At 53.1% G+C, this 20,036-nt stretch overlaps 1 protein-coding gene across 10 annotated transcripts in view; it reads right to left on the bottom strand.

Annotated features, from left to right (window-relative positions):
* The window catches only part of CFAP65 (cilia and flagella associated protein 65), a 33,923-nt gene extending 14,144 nt beyond the window's left edge, over positions 1-19,779 (bottom strand). For 3 of the 10 annotated variants that reach the window (XM_073878511.1, XM_025888184.2, XM_073878527.1), the window contains exons 1-19: positions 19,414-19,594; positions 16,789-16,945; positions 14,793-14,977; positions 11,648-11,750; positions 10,988-11,154; positions 10,616-10,815; positions 10,186-10,331; positions 9,470-9,692; positions 8,832-9,097; positions 8,225-8,425; positions 7,661-8,020; positions 6,057-6,194; positions 4,352-4,597; positions 3,588-3,812; positions 2,475-2,633; positions 2,125-2,275; positions 1,595-1,723; positions 548-761; positions 108-236 (exon numbers count right to left, since the gene is read on the bottom strand). In XM_073878511.1, coding sequence (XP_073734612.1) covers positions 108-236; positions 548-761; positions 1,595-1,723; positions 2,125-2,275; positions 2,475-2,633; positions 3,588-3,812; positions 4,352-4,597; positions 6,057-6,194; positions 7,661-8,020; positions 8,225-8,425; positions 8,832-9,097; positions 9,470-9,692; positions 10,186-10,331; positions 10,616-10,815; positions 10,988-11,154; positions 11,648-11,750; positions 14,793-14,977; positions 16,789-16,945; positions 19,414-19,550 — 3,536 coding nt within the window. In that variant the 5' untranslated portion in view covers positions 19,551-19,594. The other 7 variants (XM_073878522.1, XM_073878518.1, XM_073878524.1 and 4 more) reach the window with 7 other exon arrangements.
* Between the last annotated feature and the right edge of the window lie 257 nt (positions 19,780-20,036).

The raw sequence follows: 20,036 nt of genomic DNA, 5'->3' as shown, positions 1-20,036 counted from the left end.
AGGGGATCCACTTCTCACAGACCCCAGCCAGGTCCACCCCAAGCCAGAGACGGCCTCCTGCGCCTGTCTCCTGGGTCCCTCAGCAGCCCCCTCCAAGCCCGCCGTACCAGTCCAGGGGAACCACTCCGCTGTTCTTCAGGGCCAAGAGCACCACTGAGGGTAGGGCCTCTATCGGTGCTGCCCCAAAATTGAAGTCAAGCTTCAGAGGGGTGAAGATGGTGGGGATCTGGCTTGTGCTGTGTGGAGCAGAGAAACAGACCCAGAGACAGATGGGGACAGTATGGGGCCCTCCCAGGGCTGCCTGGCTGGCTGGCTGGGCAATCATCTTCCTGCAGGTGGGAATTGGGAGAACCTGGGACTCAGGGGCAGGGGCCAGACCTTGAGCCAATCCCTGACTTCTCTAGGCCCCTCCAGGGATGGGCAAGAATGTGGGGGGGAGATGGGGAGCCACTCCATGGACAGGTCCTCGTACTGGGGGGGGGTGTGGGCAGAAAGCTCCAAGAATACACCCAGATAGGTCCTGCCCCTTCCCTGGGGCCCACCTCACCTGTGCCGGGTGGGCACCTTGTAGGTGAGCTCCCAGGGGGTGGGGTCACGCTCCAAGTAACTGTTGAGCCTGTCCAGGGAAAAGAGGTGCCACAGGTGTTTCCGGGTGATGCCCTTGGCGCTGCCCATGGAGCAGACATCCAGGATGGAGAGTAAGGGGTACACAGCCATCAGGAAGACGCGACACAGCTCCTGCCTCTTCCCAGCCTTGTTATCTAGGATGGGGTGTGGAAGAGAGGAGTGGCCTCACCTCCCAGCTGCCCTGGGGCACAGCATGCAGGCTGAGGGTGTAGGACCCCTGGCCACCTGCCCAGGACCCTTGTCAGGAGCAGATGTCTCCCAGGCTCTAGGATGTTTCCAGCAACAGCCAAGCCTCATCTGGTACTTTCTATGTGTCAAGCATTGTCCGAAACGCTCCACATGCATCACTGTGTTAACTGTGCACTGTTACTTGTTTTCAAACTGACTCTCACTAATGGCTTTATTGAGATAGAATTTATATACCATAAAATTAACCCTTTTAACCCATATAATTCGGATTTGTCGTATATGCAGAGCTGTGCAACCATCACCACTAATTTAGAGCATTTTCGTCATCCCAAAAAGAAACCCAGCACCAAACAGTTGTCACCCCCATTGCCCCCCCCCCCCGCCAGCAACCACTGATCTACTTTCTGCTGTATCTACAGATTTGCCTGTTCGGGATATTTCACATACATGGAATCATACAGTATGTGGCTTTTGGTGACTGGCTTTTTTCACTTGGCGTAATGTTTTCAAGATTCATTCATTCATTCATTCAAGCACATATCAGTGCTTCAGTTTTTTTTCTTTTGTGCACACATGCACACACATACACAGACATCTGCACAAATGGATGCGCTTGGTATGAGGCATACACGCCAGTCCCCCACAGGCACACCCTAGAATGCTAATGCTCACCCGGCCAGCCCCGTCTGGACCCTCAGCACCCTCCCACCCCAAGTCCTGCTCACACAGTCCTCCCCCTTTCCTCCCTGGCCCTGACTCTGCCAGATGGCCCAGGTACCTCTGTGGGAGAGGAGAGAGTAGCTGATCTTCCAGCAGTACTGGGACCGCTGGTGGGGACAAGCAGTCAAGCAGACGGTGTCCTGGGACCGGGGTGGCATGCTCCCCTCTGTGCGGTCCAGCTGCAAGGCTGCTCAGGGATGACCCGGGTGGGGCCGAGGGCAGAAGAGGCACTCAGCGCAGGCCAGAGAGTCCCGGCCTCTCCTCCTGCTCCTTTCCAGATACCCTTCCCCTGGGCCAGCAGAGCACTGGCCAGAGAGCAGGCCCAGAGCCAGGAAACAGGGAGCAGTCCCTCTTCCCAGACCAGACAGAGGAAACCAGTCTTTGGGTCATTGCCAGCAACAGTCCCATTTTACAGATGAGGCAGCTGAGGCTCAGAGAGTCACCGGCCCATGCCACACATGTAAAAGGTGGAAGCACCAAGTGTTAAGCCCTGCTCTATCTGCCCCCAAACCTTGATCTGGTTAACCATCATCCCTCACTGCCTGCCTCCCCGGCCCCCCGCCCCCATCCCGGTCCAGGCCTGAGTACCAAGGGGGCCGTCGTCCATGACCTCAGGGCTGCACTGCTCCAGGAACAGGCGATAATAAAGAGTGCAGTTGCCATCGTTCAGAAGCATCAGCAACCTGGACTGTTTGCTGTTCACCAGCACGTTCCCAAAATCCAGCTCCTTTTCCTTCACCTGAGGCCCAGAGTCAGCCAGCCACAGCCCTGGCTTTCCCACCCCTGGCCTCAGATAATCTCCAAGTCAGGGCAGGTCCAGAGGGCCAGAGGGCTCCCATCCCCTGCCCCCTTGGAATTGGGCACCCTGGGGCCTTCCCTCCCACCTGTGCCCTGGCCCCCAACTCCCCAGCCCCACCTGCCACGGTTCTCCTACTCACGGAGAGGCTGCTGGTGATGCCCACACCCACCAGCCGGAGCATATAGTGGGTGGTGGTGGGGGGCTTGGTGTCTGGGGGCAGACCGGCTTCCCAGACCCACATCCCCACTCGGAACAGATACTTGGTCTCCTCCAGAGGGCTGAAGGTCCACGTCAGCGTCTGGGGCCACAGAGATCATCCCTGTGTGGGGCTCTCCAGAACCCCCTACCCAGACTCCTGGCCACCAGAGGTCCCACTGCTGGAGATCAAGCTATGGTACCCCTTTGTGAGTATTTGCCCTGTGCCGGGCACTTTCTATACATCCCTCAGCCCTTCCATCCTTTATCCCCACGAGGTAAGCCGTATTATTTAGTACCTCGTTTTCTGGGACAGAGAAGTGGGGGTAACTTGCCCAAGGTCACACGGCTGGCGAGAGGCTTGGTGGGAGCTGGAGTATAAACTCCTGAAACCAAATCCAGAGCCTATGTGGTCTCTTGCCTCCCTGTCTACTACCTGGGTTCTTCCAGATACCATGTGTTGGTGGTTCTTGGCCCAAGTTTGGCCAATTAGTCTATAAGGCCCTAGTCCAGGGAATGGGGCTCTGCTAGATTGGGCCCCAGCTGGTGCCCCCCTCCAGACTGCTGCTGGGACCTCGAGGATGCCCCTTCCTCATGCCTTAATGAAACCCACCCATTTGGCCCCCAATCCAACTGCTCCAAACCACCTCCCAGTGATCTCGCAGCTTTGGGGACCAGGGATGGAGAGCAGACTCTCCCCTTGAAACTGGATCAAGTGCCAGCCCCACCTCCTCATTTGTAATCTTCATAAATGGCTTTTTCTTCTCTAAGCTTTGATTCTTCTTTGTAAAAAGGGCATTTTAAGACAATGGTAGCCATCCCACCCACTTCTAAGGCAGGGGAGGTGATTACGGATTAAATGGGAGGGGGCACACTGTAAGCCTGGCCTCTGAGAGGCATGAGTAAAAGATGATGGTGAAAGCGAAGAGGACCTTGGCTCTCCTTGGAGACAGCCCACCCCAGCTCACGCAGACGTCCCTGAGTGCGTGCCTTGGCTGGGGGGCGGGGAGCAGGCAGATGGGAGCATGGGCCCCCAGCCGTGGGGCGGGGCACTCACAAGGCTCTCACTGGGCTGGATAAGTCCCCGAGCAGGCTGGACGGCCAGCACCTTTCTGTGCAGCTGGGAAATCCTCCATTCAAACTCCAGGGGCAGACGCGAGGGGTTGTGGAAAGTGAAGAGGCTGGTGGAGGAGCAGCCCACCCAGGTGGGCTTGAAGAACACGCGCTTACAGGTGTCCAGCTTCAGCTGCAGAGGCTCCTCCCGGCTCTGCATGCTTACCTCCTAGGGCCGGAGGAAGGAGGGCAGTGCCCTGATGTCACCCCGCTGCCCTGGCTCCCTCCCCCAAATGTCCAAAAAGCCTGGGCACGGGCAGCTTCTGGCAAGACAGAGTAGGTAGTGACCAACCCAGGAGATGGTTCTTGAAAAGAACTCAGGGACTGAGAGAGGCGGTACAGACCATTTCATAGGCCAGATATGGGCCCACCACCCTGGCCCCTTTCCCTGGCCCAGCCCCAAACGCCCCTCTGCAACCTGCAGATATGAGTCTTATATTGCCCCCACTCATTCCTTTGGGACCTCTGCACCCCTTTTCTTGTCCCAGACACCTTGAGGTGGACATGCTGGGCCCTGAGGGTGGGAAAGTTGTTCACAGATGTGGCAGAAGGGTCTTCTCCCTGCTATGGCACTTCCTGGGGGGAGAAGCAGCCCCTTGACTACTTTAGGGGAGCAAGAGAGGCCAAACCCAGAATTTGGCTTTGAGAAGGGAAGCCCCAGACTATGGCCCACTCCTCAGGACCCAGTCCCCTAGCCTTGCTTTTTACCTTGAGATACCGGGGGCAAAAATTGAACTGCAAGTAGAAAACGTGCTGCTTCCAGGAGTTGCCCTTGGGGTAGGTACAGACGAGGAAGATCTGGTGGGCCCTGGGGGCCACGAGGCCCGAGCTGGGACGCAGGGAGATGTCTGAGCTGCTTTGGGGGGCCAAGTTGAAGGTCAACATCATGGAGCCTTTGTTGATCAACAGCAGGCTACGGTAGGAGGGTTCGTTGGGGGACACTGCAGGAAAGAGCTGGGGTGCATGACAAGAGGGACCCATGCTCAGATCTGTGCGCTTCCCTCTCCCCTAACCCACTGATCTGCACACGGGCACCACATCCCTCGATATTCCCTGGATGCCCAGGGGCTCAGAGAAGTCTATGTGGGTTTGGGTGGGCCTGTCTCCAAAGAGAGCCAAGTACCTCCACACATACCAGTCACTACCCTGTGAACAGGGAATAGAGGGGATATAGCTTGGCCCCCAAAAATGCTTCTGTCCTCCAGAGACTTCCAGGCAGGGAGATGGAGTGGCTATAGGAAGTGGGCCCAGGAAACGCAGGCATCTGAGACCCCCCCACACCCCTGCAAAGTTAAGTAGGTCTTTCATTTTAGGGTGCCCTCAAATCATCCTTTGGAGAATTCACTTTCAGAGATTCTGGTCCAGAAGCTCTGGGATAAGCAGCCCCTTCTAGATAATTCTCTTACAGATGGCTGAGGGGAACCTCCGAGAAAGGGAAAGCCCCAGAAATCCCAGCTTCCAAACCTTCCTAAAGCACGTAGGGTATGGCCAGCTGCAGGCTAAGAGCTAGGCCGGCCATATCACACAAGGCCCGAGATCGCTGACCAGGGCGCCCAGTCCAGCTGGGGCAGATGTGCCCGTGCCCGTGCGTGAGGCGGTGGGGGGCAACCCAGGCCCAGAATCGGCTGGACAGCAGTAAAGGCCACAAACTGCTGGGACAAACCAGTCAAAAGAAAGGGACGGGAGTCCGGGAGGGGAACCCCGGGCAGTCAGGGAGGGACTTGAGCTGAATCTCGGGGGTGAAGTCGGTTGGGGATTGGAGAGCAGAAGTGTAGCTGGTGGTGGGGGGCAGGATCACCTCCAGCACAGGGCCCCAGAGGGGCGCCTTTCCAGCACTATGAGGCATGAGAGCAGTGGGGACGGATGGGAAGGGTGACAAAGGTAAGGGAGGCTGGGAAGAGGTATCGAAGGAGAAGCCAGGACTGGAACTTGGCCGACTGGCTCTGGAGCTGATGCTTCTAAACCTTCTGTCATCTCGCTGCTCGGGTCAGACAGGGCCTCCAAGGGCTCCTCAGAGAGGCCGGGGAATTATGACTCAGGAAGCTGAGGGACCAGCTCTGTGACCCACAGCAGCCTGCGCAATCTCCAAGGCCAGGGGCTCATGGTGGGTGGTCGGATCCCTAGCAGGTGCTCAGCAAACAAGGCACAGAAAAATGAAGGAGCTAGAGAATCTTCAACCTCAGTGCGGGAAGCCCAGGGAGTATTTCAGATGGAGCAAGGAGGGGTCAGGGGTTTGAGCCCCAGACCGGCCCACAAGAGAGCTCTCCATGACCAGAGCCCCAGGGCCTCGTGGTGGGGAGGTTGGGATGGCCTGGGAGGGTGCTGGGATGTATCTGAGGCCAGCAGAGTGTGGACCGAGGCAGAAGCCAAGCTCCCCTGTCCCACCTCCCACTGCTCCTGGGGCCACGCTCACCTTGGGGGCCTGCAGGGAATATTGAGGGATGTGGTGCTCCAGGGCAGCACGATAGCTGTGGCCTCGTGCCCGGAGGGTCAGGCACCAGGAGGGACACACGGTACAGTCCTCCTCGATGTTATTGTAGCTCCGCAGGACCTGCACGGGGGCCGGACCCAAGGACAAGCTGAGAGTCCTGTGTCCGACCCTGCGGGGCCCCCCAGCCCGCCCCTCTGTGCTACAGGAGTCCCACACTGGGCACAGAGGGAGGAGAGGGGCTCCCTGGGAAGACAGTGCAGAGACAGCTGTCAAAACGACTCTGACCGCAGCAGCACCACGACAGCGCCGGGGCTGGGATGCACAGACAGCATTCATCCTGCAGGAATGTGCCTAGAAAAGTGACGGCCAATAGAAACAGAACACGAGCCACAAATGCAAGCCGCAAAGGTAGTTTTACATGTCCTAGCAGCCACATTAACAGAGGGAAAAACGAGAAATTCATTTCAGCGATACGTCTTATTTACCCCAAGAGATCCAAAATCTTACCATTTCAACCTATTATCAATATATAAGTGACACGTGAGACACCTTACATTCTTTTTGCGCCAAAGTCTTTGAAAGCCAGTGGGTCTCATACAATGTGTCTCAATTTGGACTCGCCACATTGCAGGTGCTCGGTGGCCCCATGTGGTTGGTGGTTGTCATATCAGACAGTGCCGGGCCAGAGCCAGTAGCCTAACAATCTGGAAGGCTCAGCCTTGGCAAAGCCAGGTGTCCACAGCCTTATTCCTACAAGCCTCCACATCCCCCCACTGCCAAGATATTAGAACAGAGGCAATTAAAATCTCAGCTTTGGAAAGCCTTCTCAAAAGTTCAGATACGACCCCAAGTTTTTAGATGAGAAGACCAGGGCTCAGGGACATTAAGGGACTTGCTCAGGGTCACACAGCCAGAGGTCACACACCTCACCCACAGTAAGGGATGCTTATCTCTCAGCCCCAGCACTCTGGCCCCTGGGAAAGAACAGCAGCGTAGGCAGAGCTGACAAGGAAGGGAAAAGGCAGGACCAGAGATGAGGGAGCGACCAGCGTCTGTGACCAAGAGGCTGGGCTGAGCACAACCAAGGGAGGTTGTGCTAGAAGCCCCTCCCCCCCACACACCTAATTATCTGGCCCCCCCTGACTTGGTCCCCCAGGCTCTGGTTCCAGCCCATGGCTCTTTTGGCTGGACCACTTCCTACTTCAGGGACTAGAGAGAAGCCAGGAGCCCCAGGGAGTGACTCCTTGTGTGCTGAATTTTCCCAAAGGGCTTGACTCCAGCTGAGTTCTCCCTCTGGAGGGAGTGGAAGGCCACATATGCGTGAGATGTAATCAGATGGGGCAAGAATTCCCTTGGCCAAGGCAGCCTATGAGCCTGGGAGCAGACAAACCAGTAAGGACCACCGTGTGGCCAAGGAGGAGCTTGGCACATTGAGGATGGATCCCACGGCAGCCCCCATCACTCCCTCCAACCCCGCCTTGCCATTCAAGCTCCAGGGCAGAGAGGCAGCCCTCCCCCCGTGTTGGAGGGAGCGGTGGGGGCTGCCCCGTAGAGAGCCCCGTGGGATCTCTACTGCCCCCACGCACCTTATAAACAGCGAAGGCCTCGAGCTCCACAGCATACAGGCAGTTGGGGTAAGGTGGATGGAAGTGCAGGCGCATGGCCATGGACTTGAGTGGAGGCACGTCACAGGTGTCTGGGGTCACCCAGAAGGGGCAGTCAGACCTCTGCGTCCAGACCACCGTGATTGTGCCTTTGGTGTGGTTCATCAAGCACAGGGGGACAGGGTAGGGGTTCTTGGGCCCAGGGCAGGCACCAAAATCCACGTCAGTGGGCTCTATGCTGACAGGTGGGGGGAAGATGGCTATGTCGCTGGTACCATCGACGAAGTACTCAGTCATGGGAGGGATGAGAGGATACTTCAGGGCTGACGCGTCTGCCAGGTCCTGTGTGGGGAGAGACAGGTGAGTGGGGGCCCACTGCCATTCCTCCTGCCACTGCCCCTCATTTGCATGCCCCTTTCATCCCCAACTACTAATGGTGCCCACAGGGCTCTGGGGGAACATGACTTGCCAAGAATTTCTAGAGAAGGGGGCACGAACCTGGGGAGGGGAGCCTGTCTGTAGGGGGCCCAAAACAGTCCATCAAACCTCAGTGGGAATCCTGAGGGCCCCATTCTGATCTTGCTCCAGCTTCTTCTCCCTCAGCAAGATGCCCAGGATGTCAGGAGGGTAGAACGTCAGGCCCCGTGCCAGGTGTGTGCGGTACCAAGCGAGGTGCTGAGGCCTCAGGATGGCTGGCTTGGTGCTGTCTGAGTGGCAGGTCCCAATCAGGTCCAGGAACAGCGGGTCCTGTGACATGTGTCTGTGTAAGGCCAGATTTCAATCCCCGCCGAAAAGGGATGTGACCAGGTGCCAAGTGGTCAGGGCACAATTTGTAGGATCTTGCCCACGGCCCTGAGTTGGGTCCTCACTTCAAGGCTCTCTACTCTGAGTCCAGTCCTCCCTCCCCCCAGCCCATCAGCAGCAGCAGCAGGAGCAGCAGAAAAGCCCTTGACCTGGCTTGGAGTGAACCTTTCTGTGCCGTTAGCCGAGCTCTGGCTCCAAAAGCCAGGCCGGGGCCCTGGCAGAGATGATCCAGGCAGAGGTTCCAGAATACAGGAGAGGGGTCACCAAGCACTGTCTTCATCACTGGGCCGCAGATTGGCTCCTCCAAGGCCCAAGAGAGCCCCTCCTTGCCTCCTCCCCCACTGCTCACCTGGTGGTGAATGAGACAGGCCACTCGCCGAGAGTAGATGATGGGGTGAGTGGGCTGGAAGGTACAGTGCAGGGTCATGCGGGCCTTGCCCACCAGGGTCCCAAAGGCTGGTCTGATGCCGAAGACACTCTCTTGGCAGTCAATGGCAAATTGGAAGTAGGCTGTGCAGTCCGACTTGTTCTCAATCCACAGGGGCTGCTCTGAGGTCTGCCCGAGGTTGACGCAGCTGAAGTTGACACAGCAATGTTTCAGGGACACATCAGGACCTGGGCGGAGATGGGGCTCCTGTGAGCAGCCCCGTCACCTGGGTGGGGCTGGGCTATCAGCCTCCCAGAGGATGTCTCAGAATGTGTCCCCTGATGGGAGGTGGCCCTTCCTGGAGACTGAAGGCTGGGCTGGAAAGACCCAGAGCCCCAGCAACCTGAGCTGACCTCCAAGTTCACCAGGGGTGAGGGCAGGAACATTATCTCCAGGTGTCCCAAACTGATTCCACACTGAGCCACCAGGGGGCAGCAGACACCCAGGCTGAAGGGCAAGGAGGCATCAGGCCCTTCAAGCAGGCAAGGAACCCTTCCCAATCCTAAACGGGGGCTGCTCCTGGCCCCAGAGGCAGTGCGGCGTCCTAGGGTGGCCAGTACCTCTACAGAAACCAACGACTTTGAGCAGGGTTTGGGAGGCACAGCCAGACGGCATGATGGACAAGTAGTCAATAGTTCTGACGTCCAAGGTCTCGGGGTGAAAGGACACCGACACTAACTTCTCCCCTCCTGGAGGCACAATGCCATTGGTAGTGGGGCACGAGAAGGTGTGATCTTTGGCCAGCATGTCTGGGGCTACTTCGATCCGGAAGGGGGCGCTCACCTGTGGGGTGGTGGGGGGGGTGGCAGGAAGGGTCAGGTCACAGGGTGAGGCAGCTGTCCTTACCCAAGTGCCCAGCTGAGGGGGTGAGGGCAGCTGAAGTCCAGTCTGTGCCCCACTTGTCAGCTGGAGCATGGAGACCACCTCTGCCAGGAGGAAGGAAGTGTGCCGGGCGCTGGGACTGCCTGGGGGGCACTCTTTTCTTTCCCAAAGCTACCAGAAAGGCTAGCTGTGGTACTGGAGGTAGGACCACCTTAGGGCTGCTCTTGGAGTTGCTCTGGGGATGGTCAAGGGATACTCCAGCCCAGCCCCCAGCTGAGATGAAAAGACACCTGTTGCCTGACACATGCGTGTATCAACAGACGTGGGTTATGTGAGGCTTGGGGCCAAAAGTATGGAGAGAAAGAGGGCATCTTGTAAAAGGGATGGGTTTTAGGAGCAGCCGGTCCTGTGGTCCTGCCCCCCCCACCCCCATACACACACACAGGACACATACCGCCGAAGGGTTATAGAGCTTGATCTGCCTCTCGGCGGTGCGGCCCACAGCGACGGTGCCAAAGTGCAGCACTTTCTGGATGCCTTCAGCATCCTGGTCCTCTGGTCGCTTCTGCTTTATGCTCACCAGCAGCTGGGCGCATTTGGCTGGGGCAGAGATGAGGGAGTCTCGGGAAGAAACCCACCAGGGCCTCTGTGGCCCCAGCGGAACAGTCCCTCGAAGAAGGCAGGTATCCCCAGGGAAACACTGGTCTGCCCCATCAAGGAAGGCAAAGGAAAGGCAAAGCCTGCAGGGCTAGGGGAGGGTGGGAAGCTGGCGGAGGTCCTGTGGAGGACAGGCCAGCGGGGGACGTGGGGGGGCACATGGAGGCTTTGAGACCCAGGAGGGGCAGCAAGTGGGCTCTGGGGACAGGTGAGGGGTCGGGCCTCACCCACAGCCTGCAACTGGATGCTGCTCTTCTGCTTACTGCCCTCTCCATACCAGCATGTGGCCTGAACTTCATAGATGATGGCCAAAAGGGGGTGAAAGGTCACCTTGATGTAGGAAGCCTGGCCTGGCTCCAGCAGCCCCGTGGTGGGCAGTACATGGAAGGGGCTGGAGAACTCCCAGGTGAAGAAGGTGGGCAAGTCCCTGGAGGGGGGGGATACAGATCGGAGCCACTGGGCTCATTCTGACCCCTGCCCCTACTTTAGAAAGGCAGAGATGCTGGGCTCCTCTTCTCCTCCTTTCCCCCACCAGCACCCCGGGACCCGCCTCACCGAGCTCACTCTCCCCGCCTCTGAGCCTCAGCTGCTCCCCTCACCCCACATTTTCCAGGCAGAACCAGGCCTCGGCGGTGTCCCCCACAGCACACATGGGCAACTGCAGGGACGGTGGGCAGATCAGACTGTGGCAAGGCAGGGTGGCCCTCAGGTCCACACAGAACATTCCCTCTTCTTTCTCAAACCAGAGCTGGTCCATGTACTCCTTCTGCAATGTGGGGGGTGGGAGGCCGGGGGTGGAGGCAGTCGTTGATGGGTGGTATCTGCATGGTACTCAGGGACCACACATCCCACCCCAGCTCTTGGCCATGCCCCCGACACAGTCACCGAGGGCGGTGTCCGAGGAGGTGTCCTCTAACACGGTCTTGGTCTCAGAGACAGGGGGCCTCTTTTGTATTTGGGGGAATGTTTTGAGAGTAGGAAGAGGCTAAGGAATCTAAGGCTTTCTGGTGGCTAACACAGTAGCACAGATTTTAGCCCCCAACATCCAACTAGGAACCCCCCGTGGTTTCATGAGTTCAGGGTCGGAGCCTCTCCAGGGCTTCCCAAGCTGGAGTTTCTGCTACAGCTGTCAGGATGAGTATGTGTGTGTCCTGGTGGGGAAGCGGGGGGTGCTCCCTGCTGCTCTGCCCTGCTTCCTGTTCCAAGGTCACAGCGCCTATGTCCCTCCCTGCCAGTGCCCTTAAAGTGGCAGACCTTACCTCCTCCAGAGGCCGGAAGATAATGGGGAGTGTGAAGGTTATGCCCGGGCTCAGCAAGATGGGCTGGGGGATGACTGTGAAGAAGAACTTGGTCTTGGGGGACCTGCAGGAGAGAGCCAGGGCTTAAGCACTTTAGAATCAGGGCTCAGAAAACAAGAAAAATCCCCGAGTGCTGAGCTGGGGGGGAACCAAGGCTGAGAACAGACGGGCCAGGATGCCGATCCAAGCAGAGATGTAGGCAGGGTTGTAGAGCTTCAGCATGGGTCAAAACCATAGACAGTGCAGATTTAAAAAATAGTCACAGAAAGACGATACTGCCAATAACTCTATACCAATCAATGTTAAAGTTTAGGTGACATAAACCCATTTTTAGGAAAGTTTAACTTACCAAAGTGGACTCAAAAATTAGATAATACAAGGGTGCCTGGGTGGCTCAGTGGGTTAAACGTCTGCCTTTGGCTCAGGTCATGATCCCAGGGTCCTGGGATCGAGCCCCGCATCAGGCTCCCTGCTCAGCGGGGAGTCTGCTTCTCCCTTTCTATCTCCCTCTGCCCCTCCCCCCTGCTTGTGCTCCCCCTCTTGCCCCCGTCTCTCTCTCTCAAGTGAATAAAAAATCTTTTTTTTCTAAAGATTTTATTTATTTACTTGACAGAGAGAGACACAGTGAGAGAGGGAACACAAGCAGGGGGAGTGGGAGAGGGAGAAGCAGGCTTCCCACGGAGCAGGGAGCCAGACGCGGGGCTCAATCCCAGGATCCTGGGATCATGACCTGAGCCGAAGGCAGACGCTTAACAACTGAGCCACCCAGACGCCCCAAATAAAAAATCTTTTAAAAAAAGAATTAGATAATAAATTTTATGGCCACCTCACCTAAAATCATCAAAGCCATTAAATAAGTAGTCAAAAATCTTTCCACAGAGAAAACACTAGGCCGGATGGCTTCACAGCAAGTCCTACCAAACATGTGATAAAAAATAACCTCAGCCTTACCTTCCCAGTAATATAAAATGAGGAAACACTCCCCAAAGTATTCTATGGATCCATCATAATGTTGTTACCAAAATCTGACAGAGGTAGGAGAGGAATGGAAAATTACAGGCCTATCTCTCTCATAAACAAAATGAGAGAGCCCAAAGAATTTAGCAATGTATAGAAAGAATAGTGAATTATGACGAAGTTGAGCTTACTCCAGGAAATACATGGTTGGTTCAACAGAGGAAATCAATGTCCTCCACCAGGTTAACAAATTAAGACAGAAAAAAAAATCAAATGGTCACCTCAATGAAGAAAAATATTAGATAACCTTCAACATATTTGTGAGAAAAACTCTTAACAAACAAGGAATAGAAGGGAATGTCCTTAACCTGATAAAATCTTTAAAAACCCAAGCCAAAACAAAAGGCCACAGGAAACATCTAAACCAATGGTGATACACTGGAATTTTTCACGTTGAGATCACAAAGGAACAAGGATAAACATCAGTGGTGGAGGAGATCATCAGGGAAAGTATGAACTTTTCAACAAATGGCTTGGGGACATTTGGACATTTGTTTGAGGAAAAGAATTATTGGATCCCTACTTGAAACCATTCACATACACACACACACAAATAAAAGAAAACCATTCACAAAAATCAATTCTGCATAGATAAAAGACAAACATGAAAAGCAAAACTATCGTCTTTAGAAGATACTACAGGAGACTGTCTTCATGACCTAGGTAGGGGGAGAGAAGGACTTCCTAAGCAAGATACAAAACAGCACCAACCATAATATAGAAACATTGATACATTTGATTCCTTTGAAATGAAGAACTTCAATTCTTCAAAAGACATGGGAAAGAGAGGAAAAGACAAGTCACAGGTGGGAGAAGATATTTACAAAACATAACTGACAAAGGATTAGTAGCCCTAAGAATTTCTATTAGAGACAGGGGCACCTGGCACTGGGACTCTTGATCTTGGGGGTTGTGAGTTCGAGCCCTGCATGGGGGTGGAGTTCACTTAAAAAAACAAAAACAATCCAATAGAAAAATGAGTACAGACTTGAACACGAATTCCACAGATGAAATGGTCAATAGCACATGACAGACACTCAGCTGTATCAGTAAGCTGGGAAATGCAAATTAGAGCCACAAAAAATTAACATTGTTGGAAAAATTGTAAATTCTGACAATAACAATGGTTGGTAAAAATGCAGAGGTGCGGGAATTCATGCATGGCTGGTGGGAATAGAAATATAAATGAGTACTTTAGAGAACAGTTTGGCTTTATCTATAAAAGGCAAACATGGACACGCTCTAGGTCACAGCAATTCTCCTCCTATGTAGCTACCCTAGGAAAAAGTCCTGTACGTGAAGATCTATACATGAATGTTGATCACAGTCCCAAACCAGAAACAACCCAAACATCCCTCAATAGAAGAATGGATGAATATACTACAATATAAGCATCTGTTGGAATATTATACCGTGATGACAAAGAATGAACTATTGTTGCATGCAGATGAGTCTTCCAAATGTAACTTAACAAAAGCCAAGGAATTACAAAAATATACCATACTATTCCACTTATGCCAAGTTTGTAAGAAAGTAAAATTAAACTATATCATTTAGGGATGCAAACATAGGTGATAAATCCATTCAACTGAGAAAAGCAAGGAAATCATTATCATTAAGTCAGGAGAGTGGTTACTTTTATGGTAGAGAAGGTGTTTCAACAGGGGAGTGACACACCATGGGAGAAGGTGAGCTTCAGACACTTACTATTCCACTCGTAATCTGGTCACATGGGCTCCACTTCCAATAATCATTCAAACTGTGCATGTTTTGTATAATCTTCTAATTTTATACGATAACTTTATTTTTTTAAATGTATTTATTTTAGAGAGAGTGTGGTGGGGAGGGCCAGAAGGAGAAGGAGAGAGAGAATCTCAAGCAGACTCCCCGCTGAGCGAGGAGCTGGATGCAAAACTGATCTCACGACCCCGAGATCATGATCTGAGCCAAAACCAAGAGTCGACACTTAACTGACTGAGCCACCCAGGTGCCCCTAATTTTATACGATAATTTTAAAGTTTGTTTTCTAAAGAGTGACGGGGGGGCTTGAGGGCTCAGGGGCTGGGTCTCTGACCCCTGATACTGGTACCTGTATGTCATCTTCTGGGTTTTCAAGGACAGATTTTTCAGAGCCAGGCTCTTGGTGATCTCCTTCCCGAGTGTCCAACCTTGCCACTGCAGCACCTCGACCACCTCAATGCCCCAGATGACCCTCTTCTTCACTTTGTCTTGCTTTTTTGAGAAGCACATGCGAGTGTCCGTCAAGCTGGCAGCCTGGAGAAGAAAGGACGCATTAGCGGGGTAAGATTGAAATGCCCAGAGAACAGGCAAAAAGCTCCCATCTCCAGAAAGCAAGGAATTGACCCGACCCTTGGTCCCTAGGGGATGGTCTGGAGAGAGAAGATGAGAGGCAGTCAGATATTACCATTTCCGAGGCCACTGCATGGATTCTCCATGACCCTTCCCCTGCAGCCTTCCCTGGAGCCTTCCCTGGACCACTCCATTGGGCACTGAGCAGGCTTAGCTGGTGGGTTCTGTTCCCCAGTGCACCCAAAGATACCAGTCCCCTCGGGTGCTGCCTTTTCCTTTCCTTCCTTCCCATCCTACCCTTTTGCTGCGGAAGCCTCTCCTAGCTGGAGTGGTCTATCCCATGCACTTTGTGAGACCACAAGAATACTCTACCATTCCCTCTCCCATCCCTCAAGTGGCTGGTGGAGCAGAGGAAGGAGTCAATTTGCCTTCAAGAAATCCCCACCCCCTGTCGTGATGTGGGGGCTACTCCAAGCACTGCTCCTGACGATGTAGAGGCGCAGTGTGCCAAAGCTTCCCATCTATAACGGAAAATCCTTCCCAAGCTGATCCCTAGTCCCATCTACCTGAGGAGGGAGGGGGACGGAGGGGGCAAAGCCCAGGTGAAGGGAAAATGAACAAGGTACCTCTTCCTACCACAGTCATTGCAGTGAACATTTCACTCACTGCCATGTTATTTTATCTTTGGCCAAGTATTGCTTCTATATTGTTACTTAACATAAAGAATTATTCATCCACTGGACAAATATTTGTTGACTACGTATCATGAGCCAGACATTGTGCTAGGTGCCAGGACTATAATAGTGAACAAGACAGACACATCTCTTCTGTCTTGGAGCTTATTACACTCTCAGCTTAAATATTTACAGAGAGTATCAGGTGGCCAATATAGTATTTTCTTTCCTGGTTGGCCCATAGAGGAAAGGTGACATGGGTGAGCCAGGGTAATTTATGGTAAATATCAGTAGGGACATCAGTCAGGGTCCAATCAGGAAAACAGAAGCCACCATGGGTGTTCAAAACAAGGAATTTAATGCACAACCAAGGCACAGTGAAGTAACCCAGAAGCTAGCGACATCAAGAAGCTGCTACCACGCTAGGTTAGGGGAGGTACTGGGGTTCTCACAGCCCCAAGGCCTGTCTGGTGGGGACTGGAGTCACGGGGAGATGCAGCTGCTGATGGGAATACTGTCACGAAAGTGGGTTGGGGGAGAGAAATGCCCTGGCTCCTCCCTTCCTCCCCACTTTCAATCTCCTCCCAGCTCAGCGCAGAGTGGGTAAGGGCCGTGAGGGAACATGGGGCAAACAGGCCCGGAATGGCACAGATGGAGGGGTGAGGTGACCCCCGGTCCTCAGGAGACACAAGAATGCACACACGACACAGACACACATTGCACCCCACACAGTCCTACCCCACAGTCACACTCCTTGTGTGTGACTCCTCCCCTGCTATGTCAGCCAAGAGCTGCAAAAAAGTCAGCAACATCCACATCTTGGTCAAACACAAGGGGTGAAGCCCAGAAGAACTTTCTGAGGCAAGAGAGAACCCTTGACTACTCTCTCAGCTCTGACTGGCACCTCCCCAGAGTTCTTCACATGCACCCCCACCCCTCACGGCCACTCTTGCTGCTGCCACCACTCCAGGCGGCTTGGTGCTCAGTGTATGCAGGGTCTAGGGTCGGGGTCTGGACAGGGGGAGTCAGGTCCTTCCAGATTCCTAAGCACCCCTGCCGGCCCTGCAGCACCCCGCCCCACCCCCCCGGACACGTGCTCACGTGGGCACTGGTGTTGCTGCCGCAGGCACTCAGCACCACACTGCTGCCAGTGACGGTGGGAACGGCCACTGTGCTGGTGCTCAGGCAGGAGCCGGAGTTCATGCTGTCCCTCGTCTTCATCAGGGGGCTTGAGGCTGCCTGGATGAGCATCAGCCACCTGGAACACAAGTCCAAGGGGAGCACTCTGGCTGAGCCAGGAGTTCTGCCAATGTGGAGCTAGGAAGGGACCGGAGGGGACACAAGAGGGACATCAAAGAGAGAGGCTCGTGGAGTAAACTGGCCGTGGCCGTCATTATTACAGGGGGGCCCGCTTACCAGCTGTGGCATGGAGGTACAAGGTGGCACCATGAGCAAAAAGCCAGGGTACAAGATCCAGCGCTCTGCCCAGGAGCCTAGAAACTCATCATTCAGGAGAGGGACTCAGGGATGAGGCCCACCCAGCCCTGCCTGCCATGGCCACCCTTTGCATTTCTCAGGAAGCCCCCAGTGAGTGTCACTGAAGCACACGTATTACTTTTATCTGGCTTTTGCTCTCTACTTGTTTCTTCAGAGTGTGTCTTGCCTCCTGTGAGAAGGAGAAGGGGCAACGAAGAGGTAAGTGAGACTGGATGAATCCCGGTCTTTCGGGTTTCCTCTATCGGTATGCAACCTGCAGTCCAGGTTTAAAGTAAGCATTCACTGAAATAATCACTCAATCCAAAGATAAGCGAGTCAACTTCTAGAGCAGAGGGATCCATGGAGAGACTGCAGCTGGAAATTATATGCAAATATATGCAAAGGTTATATGCAAACCATATGCAAAATGTCATATATATGGCAAAGTGCTTTTTTTCCAGGGAAAGTGTCCACAGCTTTCACCAAATACTCAAAAGGGTGTTTGGTCCTGCTCTAGGGAACACACACGGGGCCTAAACTCCCAATCCCCTCTTCCTTTAGGAGATTCCTTCAGCACACACACACCCAGGTGTGGCTACCATATTGGACAGCGTCAATCTAACACCTTTTTGAAATTATGTATATTTTTCAGACTACTCAGTGTCCTTCCCCACCTCTTTGAATAATAATCTCAAAAATAGTAACAACTTTTACTGACATTTATTGAGAACTTATGTGCCAAGCAGTGTTGTAAGGCCTTCTCACGTATTTTATTTTATCATTTTTTAAGATTTTATTTTTAAGTAATCTCTACACCCAACGTGGGGCTCTAACTCACAAACCTGGGGTCAAGAGTCACATGTTCCACCAACTGAGCCAGCCAGGTGCCCCGTATGTATTTTAATCTTTACAACAATTTATGATGATATGTAAGCTGTCTTTTCTTTGGCCTAAAATTACCTCTCTTCCAGGCACCCGGGTGGCTCAGTCGGTTAAGTGACTGTTGATATCAACTCAGGTCTTGATCTCAGGGTTGTTGAGTTCAAGCCCCATGTTGGACTCCACCCGGGCGTGGAACCTACTTAAAAAAAAAATTACCTCTTTTCAAGTTTGGGGTTCAGCTTTCAACTCCTTATTATAACATATTACACTTTAGTCAATGATTTTATGGTTATCCTTTAAAAATTTATACAATTTTATCAGACACTCCCATCCCCTCCCCACCACCATCCAAAGCAAAAGATTCTGTTGATTCAGTTTTTCCTAATTGGCAACACCTCCAAAACCTCTGGAGAATATCTTAGATTCACTCACTCATTCATTCATTCATTCATTCATTCGCTCACAAAGCATTTACTGAGTGCCTGTTATATGTACAGTGCTAGGCAATGGACAAGAGAGGCAAGGCCCCTACCTTCCCCTGTAAAGAGGATATTCAGAAGGAATCAAAGAAATGCCAGCTAGGGAGGCAGGGAGGAGAGTCCCATTACCTTTCGGCTATTGGATGGCTTTGTAGTCCTGCCTGATTCAGTAAAGTCTGTGACCTCAGGGGATTCTATAAATAGCCAATACCTCAGAGTTCTGAAAAAGTCACCAGTCAACACAGGTAGAAGAAATTAGAGACAGTGGGGTAGAAATCTCCAGATCAGGTCTTAGGGCTTAGGGAAGAGAGCGCTGGTCCCGGAGAGCTGCATCTGCTCAGGTTCACTGAGATGGGCAAGTTTCTCCATCTCCTGGAGCCTCAGTCACCTCACCAAATGAAGGTTATCTTATTCCACAAAGTTGATGTGAAGTTGGAATGAAATAGGGGATTTGAAAAAGCCGTAGAGGAACCAGTGTTACTGTAATTAACAATCATAACTTCCATACTCGGTTGAGCTACTCTTCCAAAAGACACCCATCTGCAATCACTGTGAAGACACTGGGCAGGGTAGGTGTTGTTTTTAAATCCAATTTTCTAATATTGAGGACTTTAAAAAAATATATCATCAGCTTCCTTTATTTGCCTCTTTTCCAACGTAAACATTCCTAAGATGACCAGTGGGAAAAGTGGCGGGTCGCCGCGTAGTGTGGAGTGGAAAAGAAATTGGTAAAATGAAGTGATAAAAATACTTAAGGTCGTTCCTCTGTTCTCTAGGATATCCCCAGACTGAACTCACCGTAGTCTCAGTCCCACGGGGCTCTCTAAGGGACATGGAAGGGACCCCCGGCCACAATTTCCCAAAGGAGGCGGTCTTCCGGGACAGATACCTTCGGTGGCTACTCGCGCCGTTCCCCTGGTCCTGGGAGCAACTCTCAGAACTCACTCTGCCGCCATGTTGATGTTTCCATAGAGACAGGACGCTCAGGACAAGGTGTCTCCCGGTATCCCAGGACAACGACGGCATCCCGAATGAGTCATGCTCAGAGAAGGCGAAAGCGCCGCCCAATTTTAATGCTTACCCTTTTTTAATTCTCTGATTTTCCCTACTAGTAGCCACTGAGCTTCTGCCAGTCGCAACATGCAATGTATAGTCTCCTAGTTGTCGTGACGTCCTCGCAGTCCTTATTTTAGTAGACGACCAAATTCATAGGCGGTTACTCCATGGGCTCGTCACCTGAGTGGGAGCCGTTCCAGTTATTTCCGGCCGCGCGATGGTGACGTAGGGTCAGAATCTCAACCGGAACTTCAATCTGTGATCGCGATTGTTAACTTGAAAGCAACCCCTAGTTATTTTTCACTTGCATATTGCTTTACAACTGGAGTCCTCTGGCAGGTGGCAGAGAAAGTGTCCTACCCGTTTTCTGCCGGCATTACCTCCTCCCTGGCACCAAGCTAACTCTTTTCTAGGGATCTGGAGGTTAATGTATGAAGAAGGCGCTGGTATGCTAAT

This window comes from Callorhinus ursinus, unplaced genomic scaffold (genome assembly GCF_003265705.2).
Source record: "Callorhinus ursinus isolate GAN/ISIS: 27379988/994484 unplaced genomic scaffold, GSC_fseal_2.0 scaffold2, whole genome shotgun sequence".
In the NCBI taxonomy this organism is placed as follows: domain Eukaryota; kingdom Metazoa; phylum Chordata; class Mammalia; order Carnivora; family Otariidae; genus Callorhinus; species Callorhinus ursinus.
The sequence above is the reverse complement of the archived record's forward strand: the minus strand, read 5'-3'. Positions and strand labels throughout refer to the sequence as shown.